The sequence below is a fragment of the Dermochelys coriacea genome, chromosome 8, assembly GCF_009764565.3.
Source record: "Dermochelys coriacea isolate rDerCor1 chromosome 8, rDerCor1.pri.v4, whole genome shotgun sequence".
Taxonomy (NCBI): Eukaryota; Metazoa; Chordata; order Testudines; family Dermochelyidae; genus Dermochelys; species Dermochelys coriacea.
The window spans coordinates 41,480,807-41,494,121 of NC_050075.1; the positions used below are offsets into that span (position 1 = coordinate 41,480,807).

Sequence of the window (13,315 nt, forward strand, 5' to 3'; positions counted from 1 at the left end):
GGAACGGGACCGCTCGGGAACCGAGCAGAGCCCGGCCGCCGTCGCCGTCCTCCAGGAGATAGTCGAACACCACTCCCTGGTGGACGTCTGCCGCGACCACCACCCGGATGACACTTCCACGTTCACCTTTGTCCGGGTGGAGGCCCATCGGTCGCGCCACTCCCGGTTGGACCGCATTTATTTATCACGCTTTCATCTTACACGAGCCCACTCCTCCAGCATCCGGCCGGCCCCATTTTCGGACCATCACATAGCCACCGTGACAGCCTCCCTCTGCGCGGAGAGGCCGGGGCCGGCCTATTGGCATTTTAACAACAGCTTGCTGGAGGATGCGGGCTTCGTGGCGTCCTTCCGGGAGTTCTGGCTGGCCTGGCGAGGGCAGCGGCGTGCCTTTCCCTCGGCACGGCGGTGGTGGGACGTAGGGAAGGTGCGCGCCCGGCTCTTCTGCCGTGACTACACCCGGGGCACCAGCCGACGGAGGGATGCAGCGATAGAGCAGTTGGAACGGGAGGTCTTAGAGCTGGAGAGGCGTCTGGCCGCCAGCCCCGAGGATCCACCCCTCTGCGGAGCGTGCCGGGAGAAGCGGGAGGAGCTCCGGAGCCTCGAGGACCATCGGGCCCGGGGTGCCTTTGTTCGATCCCGCATCCGTCTCCTTCGGGAGATGGATTGCGGCTCCCGCTTCTTCTATGCCCTGGAAAAAAAGAGGGGGGCTAAGAAACATATCATCTGCCTACTGACTGAGGATGGCACCCCCCTCACGGATCCGGTGGAGATGTGCGAGAGGGCGAGAGCCTTCTACGCAAGCCTTTTCTCCCCGGAGCCGACCGATCCTAACGCTTGCAGAGTGCTGTGGGAGGAGCTCCCGACGGTCAGCGTGGGCGACCGAGACCGGCTAGAGCTGCCTCTCACTCTGGCCGAGTTCTCGGAAGCCCTCCGTCGCATGCCCACCAATAAATCTCCGGGCATGGACGGGCTGACCGTGGAGTTCTACCGCGTGTTCTGGGACGTCCTGGGCCCAGACCTAGTCACCGTCTGGGCCGAGTCTTTGCAGAGCGGGGTCCTCCCTCTTTCGTGCAGGCGAGCCGTGCTCGCCTTATTGCCGAAGAAGGGGGACCTCCGCGATTTACGAAATTGGCGTCCCGTCTCGCTCCTCAGCACGGACTACAAAATCGTGGCAAAAGCCATCTCCCTGAGGCTAGGGTCCGTGCTGGCGGACGTGGTCCACCCAGACCAGACCTACACCGTCCCGGGCCGCAGTATCTTCGACAACCTATATCTGGTCCGGGACCTATTGGAACTTGGGTGTAGGGATGGTCTGTCGTTCGCCCTCCTGTCTTTAGATCAGGAGAAGGCGTTCGACAGGATGGATCACGGGTATCTAATGAACACTCTGCAGGCATTTGGCTTCGGACGCAGATTTGTGAACTTTCTCCGGGTGCTGTACGCTTCCGCAGAGTGTCTGGTAAGACTCAACTGGACCCTGACCGAACCGGTCAACTTCGGGCGAGGAGTACGGCAGGGGTGCCCCCTCTCAGGCCAGCTCTACGCTCTGGCGATCGAGCCCTTCCTCTGTCTCCTCCGAAGGAGGTTGACAGGGTTGGTGCTGAGGGAGCCGGAGCTGCGGCTGGTCCTGTCGGCGTATGCTGATGACGTGCTCCTCATGGTCCAGGACCCGGGCGACTTGGTGCGAGTGGAGGCTTGCCAGGCCATCTATTCAGCAGCCTCCTCTGCGCGGGTCAACTGGGTCAAGAGCTCTGGCTTGGTGGTAGGGGACTGGCGGCAGGCGAGCCCCCGCCCACCCGCGCTTCAAGCCATCCGGTGGAGCACGGGTCCGCTGCTCTATCTGGGCGTTTACCTTTCTGCCACGCATCCCTCTCCGCCGGAGAACTGGCAGAATTTAGAGGGCGGGGTGATAGAGCGGCTCCGGAAATGGACAGGACTGCTCCGGTGCCTCTCCCTTCGAGGGAGAGCGTTAGTGCTTAATCAACTAGTCCTGTCCATGCTTTGGTACCGGCTCAACACCCTGGTCCCGGCCCCGGCTTTCCTGACCAACCTGCGGACATCGATTCTGGAGTTCTTTTGGTCAGGACTGCACTGGGTCCCTGCAGGGGTTCTCCATCTACCTGTGGAGGAGGGAGGGCAGGGCCTCAAATGTCTGCTTACTCAGGTCCATGTCTTCCGCCTCCAGACCCTGCAGAGGCTCCTTTATGGTGCAGGTACTCCGGCGTGGAGCATACTGGCGCACGCCTTCCTGCGCCGCTTCCGAGGGCTCCGATACGACCGGCAGCTCCTTTATCTCCATCCGAGAGGTCTTCCGCGAGACCTCTCCGGGCTGCCCGTCTTCTACCAGGACCTCCTCCGGACCTGGAAACTCTTTACAACGAGCAGGTCCGTGGCGGCCACCGAGGGGGCAGATCTCCTCGCGGAGCCCCTGCTACACAACCCCCAGCTCCGTTTGCAGGTGGCGGAGTCCCGCTCAGTGCGCCAGAGGTTGGTCCTGGCAGAGGTCACAAGAGTCGGAGACCTCCTGGACTATGACCGGGGAGACTGGCTGGATCCCCTAACCTTCGCTCAGCACATGGGGCTTTCCAGACCTTGTACTCCCCGACGCATACTTCAGGAGGTGAAGGCCGCTTTGCCGCCCGCTGCTCGGGTTTATCTCGACCGGGTCCTGCACGAGGGCACGCCCCGCCCACCCACTACCCCAGGCCCGCCGGACCTTTTAATTGGACCCCTGCCCCGTGGACCCAACCGATCCCTTCACCCCTTCACTAGAAGCCGTCTGCACGAGATGCAGCCGGTCTGTTTTCAAACCGCGCCAAGAAAACATCTCTACACGTTTGTGCTTCACACCCTTCACGCCCGCACCCTCGTGTCCCGCCCCGATACAAAATGGCGGGACCTCCTGCCACCTTTGGAGGGTGAAGAGCCCCGGTGGGCCAGCCTATATTCCATCTTAGTCCCAAAGCCCGCCGGGGATGTCAGTTGGCGGCTCCTTCACGGAGCCGTGAGCACGGGCGTGTACTTGGCGCGGTTCACCACAATCCCAGACACCTGCCCATTTTGCGGCGTGAGGGATACCCTGGCACATGTCTACTTGGAGTGTGCCAGGCTGCAGCCCCTATTCCGGCTCCTCACCAATATCTTATTACGTTTTTGGTTGCACTTCTCCCCTCACCTTCTCATTTATGCACTCCCTCTCCGTGGCCCCACAAAGTCACGGGATCTCCTGGTCAACCTCCTCCTGGCCCTAGCTAAAATGTCCATCTACAAAACCAGAGTGAGGAGGTTGGCCGATGGAGTCTCCTGTGACTGTAGGGCCTATTTCCGATCCTTGGTCCGTTCACGTATCCGGGCAGAGTTCCTCTGGGCGGCGTCCTCTGACTCCCTTGACGCCTTTGAGGAGCAGTGGGCTCTGTCCGGGGTTCTCTGCTCAGTGTCCCCGTCTGGTTCCCTTCTTTTGACCCTTTGACCGCACTCCTGTCCCTGTTATTTTATTAGTTGTCCCCCGGAATTTTTTGGGTATCTAGGTCCTGTGGATCCCCCTTTTAGGCTGGGGGGGATCCTTTAGCAGTGGACGGGCTTCGCCCGCCCACTTCCCGGATCCCAATAAGACGGCTCTCCCATAGCCTTCTAGCTTGGAGGGAGGTGGGAAGCTGCTACTCCTGCTGCTACTAGGCCCTAAGCTCTCCCTGCTGCTCCAGCTGCTCCCCTGGCTGGGCCAGACACCACCCCCCCGTTCTCTGCTACTTGGCTGCTGGACCCCCCACTCTTGGGTGCTGCTACTGCTCCAACTGCAGCCCTGGGGTGGGGAGGGGGCTGCTAGCCCACTCCCCAGAGAGGAGGAGTGAGGGACCCCAGCCACTGCTGTTGTGGATACCACCACCACCACCACCTGAGAGGGGTCCTTTCTGCCTGCCTGGACTACCACCTGGAGTTCCTGGAGCTGCTGCTGCTGCTGTGGAGTCTGCTACCTGGAGCTGCTGAAGCTCGAGGAGGAGAAGAAGAGGATCATCTGCCAGTGGGGGAGCACCTAGAGACTTTACAGACCACCATGGAGGGGGCCTAAGACTGAGTAATTTTCAAACTGTGCTCTTGTGGTGGGGGTCTTGACTGTGTTTGTAGGGACACAGGGGGTGTGGCGTGGAGCTGCCCCCCGATCCATCTGTGTGTCCCCCCCCCAACCCCTGCCACTATTACCACCACCGCTGCCCCCTCCACCACCACCCCCACTGGCTGTATACCATCTACCTCAGCTCCTGCCTCTGGACTCAGCTGCTTGCTTGGCTTGCCACGCCCTGTTTCCACCCTTTGGGCCAGAAGCAGCAGCCAGCTAAAAGAGACTTGTGCAAGTGCACATGGGCACAAGTGCCCCCCCCCGGACTGCCTACCCCCCAGCTTTGCCCTTTACTACCTGCCCCATTTGCCAGTTGTAGCTTTGCCTCCTCTTTTACTCCAGCCCCCCTTACTAGCTTCAGTTTGTTTGCCTGCCCCGCCCATTTCCTTCTGCAGCCTTTGTTTGTTTGCCCCGCCCCAGCCTCTGAAGCTAGCCCCTTGGTTTCCCTGTTCTATCCCCAGACCGCTTAGCCCCTCTGTGTGCCCATGCCCCCTCCCATGCGCTTGTGCAATTCCCCATTTTAGTTGCAACACTCTTCACTACACCCTCAATGTTGTTGTATCCCCCCCTCTCGTAGTGCACCAAGAGGAGCCGGAATTTCCACCTTGTGTCGGTGACTGACCCCTAACTCCTGATTGTCCCCCGTCCAGCCCACCCCTTTTGGCGCCCTCCTACCCTGCCTGCAGCCTAGCGGGGAGGAGTGGTCGACCTGCTTCCCCTCTCACCTCCTCCTTTTGGTGTCCCCCCTTTTCCTCCTTGCTCATGATGGCGGGGGATGAGACGGGTGAGACCTCTCCAGTAGCCCGAGCTCCCCCTCCCACGCCTGCCCCTCTGTCACCCCCCCAAGCTTTTACCTCCGCTGCCCCTGCTACACAACCCCCAGCTCCGTGTGCAGGTGGCGGAGTCCCGCTCGGTGCGCCAGAGTTTAGTCCTGGCAGAGGTCACAAGAGTCTGAGACCTCCTGTACTATGACCGGGGAGACTGGCTGGATCCCCTAACGCTCGCTCAGCGCATGGGGCTTTCCAGACCTTGTACTCCCCGGCGCATACTTCAGGAGGTGAAGGCCGGTTTGCCGCCCGCTGCTCGGGTTCATCTCGACCGGGTCCTGCACGAGGGCACGCCCTGCCCACCCGCTACCCCAGGCCCGCCGGACCTTTTAATTGGACCCCTGCCCCGTGAACCCACCCGACCCCTTCACCCCTTCACTGGAAGCCGGCTGCACGAGATGCAGCCGGTCTGCTTTCAAACCGCACCAAGAAAACATCTCTACACGCTCGTGCTCCACACCCTTCACGCCCGCACCCTCGTGTCCCGCCCTGATACAAAATGGCGGGACCTCCTGCCACCTTTGGAGGGTGAGGAGCCCCAGTGGGCCAGCCTATATTCCATCTTGGTCCCAAGGCCCGCTGGGGATGTCAGTTGGCGGCTCCTTCATGGAGCCGTGAGCATGGGCATGTACTTGGCGCGGTTCACCTCAATCCCAGACACCTGCCCCTTTTGCGGCGTGAGGGATACCCTGGCAAATATATACTTGGAGTGTGCCAGGCTGCAGTCCCTATTCCGGCTCCTCACCAATATTTTATTACGTTTTTGGTTGCACTTCTCCCCTCACCTTCTCATTTATGCACTCCCTATCCATGGCCCCACAAAGCCCTCATGGGATCTCCTGTTCAACCTCCTCCTGGCCCTAGCTAAAATGGCCATCTACAAAACCAGAGTGAGGAGGTTGGCCGATGGAGTCTCCTGTGACTGTGGGGCCTATTTCCGATCCTTGGTCCGTTCACGTATCCGGTCAGAGTTCCTCTGGGCGGCGTCCTCTGACTCCCTTGATGCCTTTGAGGAGCAGTGGGTGCTGTCCGGGGTTCTTTGCTTGGTGTCCCCGTCCGGTTCCCTTCGTTTGACCCTTTGACCGCACTCCTGTCCCTGTTATTTTATTAGTTGTGTCCCGGAATTTTTTGGGTATCTAGGTCCTGTGGATCCATCTTTTAGGCTGGGGGGGATCCTTTAGTGGTGAACGGGCTTCACCCGCCCACTTCCCGGATCCTAATAAGACTACTTTTCTATAGCCATCTGGCCTTGCCCCGTCATAATACATACAGAGAAGGTAGAAATTGCCATACAAACTGAAAGAGGTTAATTAATTAAGATGAGCTATTAGCCTCTTACAGTTTGTATGGCAACTTCCACCTTCTCTATCTATCTATCTATCTATCTATCTTCTTACTATATGTTCCATTCTCTGCATCTGATGAAGTGGGCTGTAGCCCACAAAAGCTTATGCTCTAATAAATTTGTTAGTCTCTAAGGTGCCACAAGGACTCCTGTTCTTTTTGCAGGTTACTACAGTTTGTTCCTCAGGGTTTTAAAAGTGGAAGATTAAGACCAAAGAAGTCCATACATCTGCTACTTCCACAGCCAGGGGCTGGCCTGCGCTCTCCATTGGTTAGATTCCTAACAGTTCAGTGTGAAGCTTTCAAACCCACTTCCTCCAGTGCAATATACTTGTCTTCAGGTGTACATGCTACAACCATTTGAACCAGCTGGGAAAATGTCCCTCTGCCAACTTTGGATGAAAGCTACTACTTTGATTGTCATCACTTCTGCCAGGAAGGCTGATGAGAATAGCTTGGATTATTGATTCACCCCATTCTTGTGTTTCTGAGGTTAACCTGAGGTTTCATATTAACCAGCCAATAGTATTGCCATTTTTTTAAGTCTGCACTTTTCACAGAGGCAGAAGAGGCTTTGGATACTGAAGAATTATTGGGTTAAATTTGGATCTCCTTAAAAGTTTCAGAGCTGACACATAGCTGTTGGTGTGTTCCAAAAGCCCTAAAAAGGAAAGAGGCTTCCAAGACTACAGTGGGTAGGTGGCTTCAGGTTTGTATCTGCCTAGAGTATGAGTTGGCAGGTCCTATCTCACCAGAGCAAAGAGCAGGCCATTTGACCAGAGGCTTCTCTGCACATTGGCCAGAGAAGGCTGTGTCTTTGGGTAGGAAATCTATAGAGCTGCTGTTTGGTCCGTGTCCCTTACATTTGTGTCACTTTATAAAACTTTAAATCAATTAAAAGTATGGTTATAATATGCATGCAAATGAGATGATGTCTTTGAGCTCCTGCCAATTGGCCAGAATGGCCAGTGGTGCAGATTTAGGAAACTCCTGCTTCAGTATTTTCCACTTCTTCCTGGCTAGGGCTCTTTCTCCCCCAGCTATGCAGAGCATCACCTCCTGGAGCATGTACACTGGAGTCAAGGTTCACCCAGGTTCACTAGTCCACGTACAAGCACAGTGCCATAGGAGCAAAACAATTGTTGTGGACAGAAGGCTTGTTTTGAACGGTTGATCTAGAGATGAACTTACTACAAGTGATTAGTGACATCTGCAAATCTAATCTGAACGATTATCATTTTAGTTGTATCAATTTACCAGATTGGAACCCTAGTCATGGACCATGACCCCATTGTGCTGGGCACAGAACAAAAACAACAGTCCCTGCTCCATGGAACTAACAGTCTAAATAAGCAAAAAGAAAAGGAGTACTTGTGGCACCTTAGAGACTAACGAATTTATTTAAATTTGGTGCCACAAGTACTCCTTTTCTTTTTGCGAATACAGATTAACACAGCTGCTACTCTGAAACCAGTCTAAATAAGATTTACAATTAAACTGCTAACTTCTTTGGCTCGTTCGTGTGAGCACTAAGGTTTTTGGCTTAAGAGGCAAATTTTATGTCTGGCTCCCATACTGCTGATGTGTTTCTCTGCATTGGGTTCTACAAAAATCCTGAGGGAAGAGAGAGCAAAATACTGGGTTACTAGGCACAAATTGTCATCTCTTCTAGAAGAAGAATCTGTTGGAGCAACAGTAATCTGTTCATTGGCTCTCTCATTGGCTCTTGGTGATTAATGTTCATTGGGGGAGGCTGAAGGAACTTTGAAAGAAATTTGAAGAGATTTTTTGGTGTCTTTATTTCTAGGTATGAACATTCTGTTTCTGATAACAAAGCCTTAATGGTAGTAACAGAAGACCCACTATTGTATATTTCTCCACCACCCTGTCAACCACTGATCAACCGGACTGAGTCTCTCAGGTTAGCAAACTGATTTCCAAGTGTATTCCAAGTTTGTAATTATTGTGTGAATTCTCTGTAGGGTGCCTGGCATTTCTTTGTTTATATCCATACTAGATACATTGTGGTCAGTGGCAACACAAGCTTCCCCACTGTTCTATAGGTGTGTTTGAATTTTGGTTTAGCTGGCATCTGTAAGTTACAGATGTGGGAAACCCAATATAAACTGGGTTGCTTTAAGTGGATCTTAGTGTGTTAAACCAGTGTAACTTTGTGTGCGGACACTCTAATATCCATTTACACCAATCTGACCTATATCAGGTTACAGATATCTGTAACTTATAAGTGCGAGCCAAACCAATAGAAGCCATGTTTAAACCAATGTTAGAGTGGCCACACACAATGTTGCACTGGTTTAATTAATTTGGTTTAACTTTTCATCTTTAGTTAAACCAGTGCGCTGTTTTGTACAGGATGTACACAGTCTGACCTAGTGGTCAGAGCAGAAGTCAGGTTTAGTGGACGGCACTGGCATCCAGATAGGGGAACCAAGCCAAGGGGTCAGCACCAGAGTCAACTGCCAGTTATCAGAGCCAGGAGTTAAGCTAGAGTCAGATCCAGGAAAGAAAGCTGTGGGTCAGAACCAAGGTCAGATACATAATGCCAGAGCCAAGGGTCAAGCTGGAATCAGGGTCAGAAGTCAGAGGCTGGGGTCGGAGCCAGGACTGGTCACTGATGATTGAAGGTGAGGTGTAAGGGCAGGAACTGGAGGAGAGGCACAGAGCAGGAGCATGGTGGGAACAGGGGCGAGGCAGGAGCATAGCAGGAATCAGGAACAGGGTTGGGTGTGGGGGGCAGGCACAAGCAGGGTCCAATGCAGCCATAATAGGAAAACACCTTGTGGCTCAAATAAATTTCTTGTGCCGCCTTCTGGCTTAAATAGCGTGGATGGGCCAATTGGTGGAGCTGGGCAATCCTCCAGTCAGGGCTCCCTTGGCAGCCATAGCATTCTGCAGAAGACTCCAGTACCCCAGCCAGCACTAGTAGAAGCATTCAGGTGACTGCCATCCTACCTTGCTACACTGCCTAAGAGATCCCAGAGTGCTACATACACATACTTTCCTCAGGGGCCCCTGCCAACAGCTCCCTGGGGTTTTAGAGAGACGTCTAGGGAAATAGAATCCTGGGATTGTTTCTAACAGAAAGCAGCTACTTCTCCTTCCTGGCAATTCAGCAGACCCCACTCTCAGTAGCAGCACTGGGCTTGAGATTTCATCCTCCATTGAATTGAGAACAGATGAGAGGTAGCTGCATGGAGAGGATGTGGAACCATGTGCTAGGAAAGTGGAGCAACCAGCAGGGAGCTGAGAATGGGCTACTGAGCACTGGAGACTATTGGCCAGAATATCAGGGTTGGAAGGGACCTCAGGAGGTCATCTAGTCCAACCCCCTGCTCAAAGCAGGACCAATCCCCAATTTTTGTCCCAGATCCCTAAATGGTCCCCTCAAGGATTGAATTCACAACCCTGGGTTTAGCAGGCCAATGCTCAAACCACTGAGTTATCCCTCCTTCCTTCACGCATACGAAGAGGTCAGTTCCTGGTGTGGGAGGGAGAGGGGATTATCTGTTTAGTTTAGGGTAGGGAAGGGGGGAAAGCATTCATGGGGAGCAAGAAGAGCCATTGGAGAGGGGTGAGAGAGGGGTGGCAAAGAGAAGAGGGAGCAGTGGGAAGAAGGCGCAATTTTTCCAATTGCCCAGAAAGTCCAGTGTATTTCTCTGCAGGATGGGGAACTCTAGGTGACTTATTTTTCTTTTTTCTCTGTTATATAAGAAAAGCAGTTTCCCCCTGTCATAAGATAATCAGAGACTCCCAATTCCCCTGGAGGTACTGGACCCTCCATTCTGATGCTTTCGGGTGGGGTAATGACTTTCACTCACTATCAGCCTTCGCTCACTTGGAACCAGCAGCCTAGCCTGCTCACTGCTAGAGACTAGTAACAATCATAAAATATCGTAACAATTCTCTGAGCCATCCAGTCCACCACAAATCTGCCTGTGTTAAAGTGTCCAAAGCTTTTTCATTAATCAAATTATGCAGTTGGAAAAATGATTATAAAATGGATTTAGAGGCCAGTTAAAGACAGAGATACACAGGTCATGCCTTTTTCCCTTCAGCATCATAAAGTAAAAAAAGATATATTTGAAGTAATGAATACTTTCTTTGCCTTGATGGAAGAACTGGAATTGTGTGGTTTCTAAAGACATGAGTTCATCACTGCATATTTTTTCTTTTCTTCTTTTTTTCCCCTTTGTTAAATTTAATTTTTGAGGAATTCACCGAATTTTATTCTTGAATTGGTAGCCTTGTGATTTAAATTCTTAATATTCCCCCATTGCTTTCAGGATTTGTGTTTGTTTAATTATATATAGAACCACTGTAGGTGGAAAAATCCAGTCCAGTATTAACACATGGCAGATATTTAGCTATGAATTCTCTTTGAACTTGTGATTAACATTCATGCTCCAGTGTTAAAAGGAACACAATATAAAATGTTAAGATGAAAAAAACCCTAATGTTAAATCACAATAATTTTCAAGTGGATTATTAAAATGCTGCTCAAAACCCAAGACATTTGACTCCTTTTTTTAAAGACATGCCTAATTTAATGTTGCATTTTACAGATTAAATCATGAACTTCGAGGGTGGGTTCATAGGCATGAAGTGGAAAGGACAAGGTCTAGAAGGATGTCAGATAACCAACAGCAGAAAACAAGAATTGTCCAGGTAGGCTTGTACTGTTGAATCATTAGCAACACAAATTAACTGCTGGCAACATGACCAGCTTTCCTGAGATACGGCTCATTCCACAAGGCTTTTGTGTGTCGTGAAACTGATCGAAGATTAAACATGAAAGAAAGCTGCAAATTGGTAGAGCAAAGGGTTAACACATTAGTTATTTCTGGAGTCCCTGGTTCATAGAATCATAGAAGATTAAGGTTGGAAGAGACCTCAGGAGGTCATCTAGTCCCACCCCCTGCTCAAAGCAGGACCAACCCCAACTAAATCATCCCAGCCAGGGCTTTGTCAGAGTGGGCCTTAAAAACCGCTAAGGATGGAGATTCCACCATCTCCTTTAGTAACCCATTGCTTCACCACCCTCCTAGTGAAATAGTTTTTCCGAATATCCAACCTAGACCTCCCCCACTACTACTTGAGACCATTGCTTCTTGTCCTGTCATCTGCCACCACTGAAAACAGCCTAGCTCCATCTTCTTTGGAACCCCCCGTCAGGTAGTTGAAGGCTGCTAACAAATCCCCCTTCACTCCTCTCTTCTGCAGACTAAATAAGGCCAGGTCCCTCGGCCTCTCCTCGTAAGTCATGTGCCCCACCCCCTAATAATTTTCATTGCCCTCTGCTGGATTCTCTCCAATTTGTCCACATCCTTTCTGTAGTAGGGGGCCCAAAACTGGACGCAGTACTCCAGATGTGGGCTCATGAGTGCCGAATAGAGGAGAATAATCACTTTCCTCGATCTGCTGACAGTGCTCTTACTGGTGCAGCCAAATATGCCATTAGTCTTCTTGGCAACAAGGGCACACTGTTTACTCATATCCAGCTTCTTGTCCACTGTAATCCCCAGGTCCTTTTCTGCAGAACTACTGCTTAGCTAGTCAGTCCCCAGCCTGTAGCGGTGCATGGAATTCTTTCTTCCTAAGTGCAGGACTCTGCACTTGTCCTAGTTGAACCTCATCAGATTTCTTTTGGCCCAATCCTCCAATTTGTCTAGGTCACTCTGGACCCTATCCCTATCCTCCAGCATATCTACCTCTCCCCCCATCTTATTGTCATCCGCGAACTTGCTGAGGGTGCAGTCCATCCCATCCTCCAGATCATTAATGAAAATGTTGAACAAAACTGGCCCCAGGCCCGACCCCTGCGGTACTCCGCTTGATCGTCTCAAAAAATGGTCTCACCTTAAGGTTTTGGCAGATATTTGTCCACATCACAGAACTGCCACACAGTTTGGCATGGTTGTAAGCTTCTGTTCAAGGGATGCTAAGACTGGCATAGCAGTGGATTTGGCAGATAAGGATTGAGTGATGTTACAAGAGCTGTGAAGAAAAGCTGTAGATATCTCCTCTACTCTATGCCTTGCTTGAGTCTTGTCTTTTGTGAATAGTAAAATCCATATAATAAACTTTCAAGAAAGAGATCCAAAAGAGTGTTGAGACTGTAAATCTTTTTTTACTTAACCTAATACATGTGATTATCTCTGTATCTGCAATGATTCCTTTTAGTTCTCTATGCTTGGTGGTATAGGCTGAGCTGGCAGCAATCTCTATAGTTAAGATTGCCTGACTCTTTCCAGCATAAGTCACTCTTTTCAGATGGCTTTTACTTTGCCAGATTTTAAGTATTCAAGCTGAGTTTTTCCATGCTTGAACTCTGCTTCAGGCTGAATTTAAAAAAAAAAAATCAAAATTGGTTCAGCCATTTGAAAAAAACAAGATTATGCAAAACAACCTTTTCCCCTGTTTTAAGAAAATATTTCCTGCCATTTAACTGAAAAGTTTTAGCATCTGTATACTTTGGAGCAGGAATTTGAAATTTGGTGAGGAGACCAAGGGCCAGGGAGGTGCTTTTGGCTGATTTCATGAAAATCCATCCAGCATTGGCAGAGTTATAGGCTTCTGAAAATTGTCGTATGCACAGGCCCAATAAAGCTTTTTAGAGACTTGCTGCAAAAATCTCTCAAGAGTCCATCTGCACTGAACATATTTCCAGCTCTGCTGACCTTGATCTGCACAAAGGGTGCTGCCAGGGCCCACTCAGCTTCCTACATGGTAGGCCCAGAGCTAGAGCTCCAGAGAGGATGAATGTGCAGCAGCAGCAATGTGCCCCTCCTTCACGCTTGGTGTAGGAGCCAGGGGGAGACCTTCTACTAATGGGTAGTGTGAATTCTGTGCACTTAACAGTCCTTATTATCAAGCTACTTTACCGTAGGAGGCAGGGTGAGCATCATTCTCATCAGTTTACAGATTTTGCACAGAAATAGTGCAGAGTCACTTCTGGGAGAGCTGGGAATGGACTCCTGTCTCTAATATCACAGATCCAAGTCTCATC

At 51.4% G+C, this 13,315-nt stretch overlaps 1 protein-coding gene across 8 annotated transcripts in view; it reads left to right on the forward strand.

The window, feature by feature from the left end:
- Positions 1 to 13,315, forward strand: part of ATF6 (activating transcription factor 6) — a 396,729-nt gene that overhangs the window by 160,275 nt on the left and 223,139 nt on the right. For 7 of the 8 annotated variants that reach the window (XR_006273702.1, XM_043490629.1, XM_038412787.2 and 4 more), the window contains 2 exons: positions 8,096 to 8,209; positions 10,872 to 10,974. Coding sequence is in view for 7 of the 8 variants with exons in the window: in XM_043490629.1 (XP_043346564.1) it covers positions 8,096 to 8,209; positions 10,872 to 10,974 (217 nt within the window). In the remaining variant the exon portion in view is untranslated. The remainder of the gene's footprint in view (positions 1 to 8,095; positions 8,210 to 10,871; positions 10,975 to 13,315) is intronic. The other variant, XM_043490630.1, reaches the window with a different exon arrangement.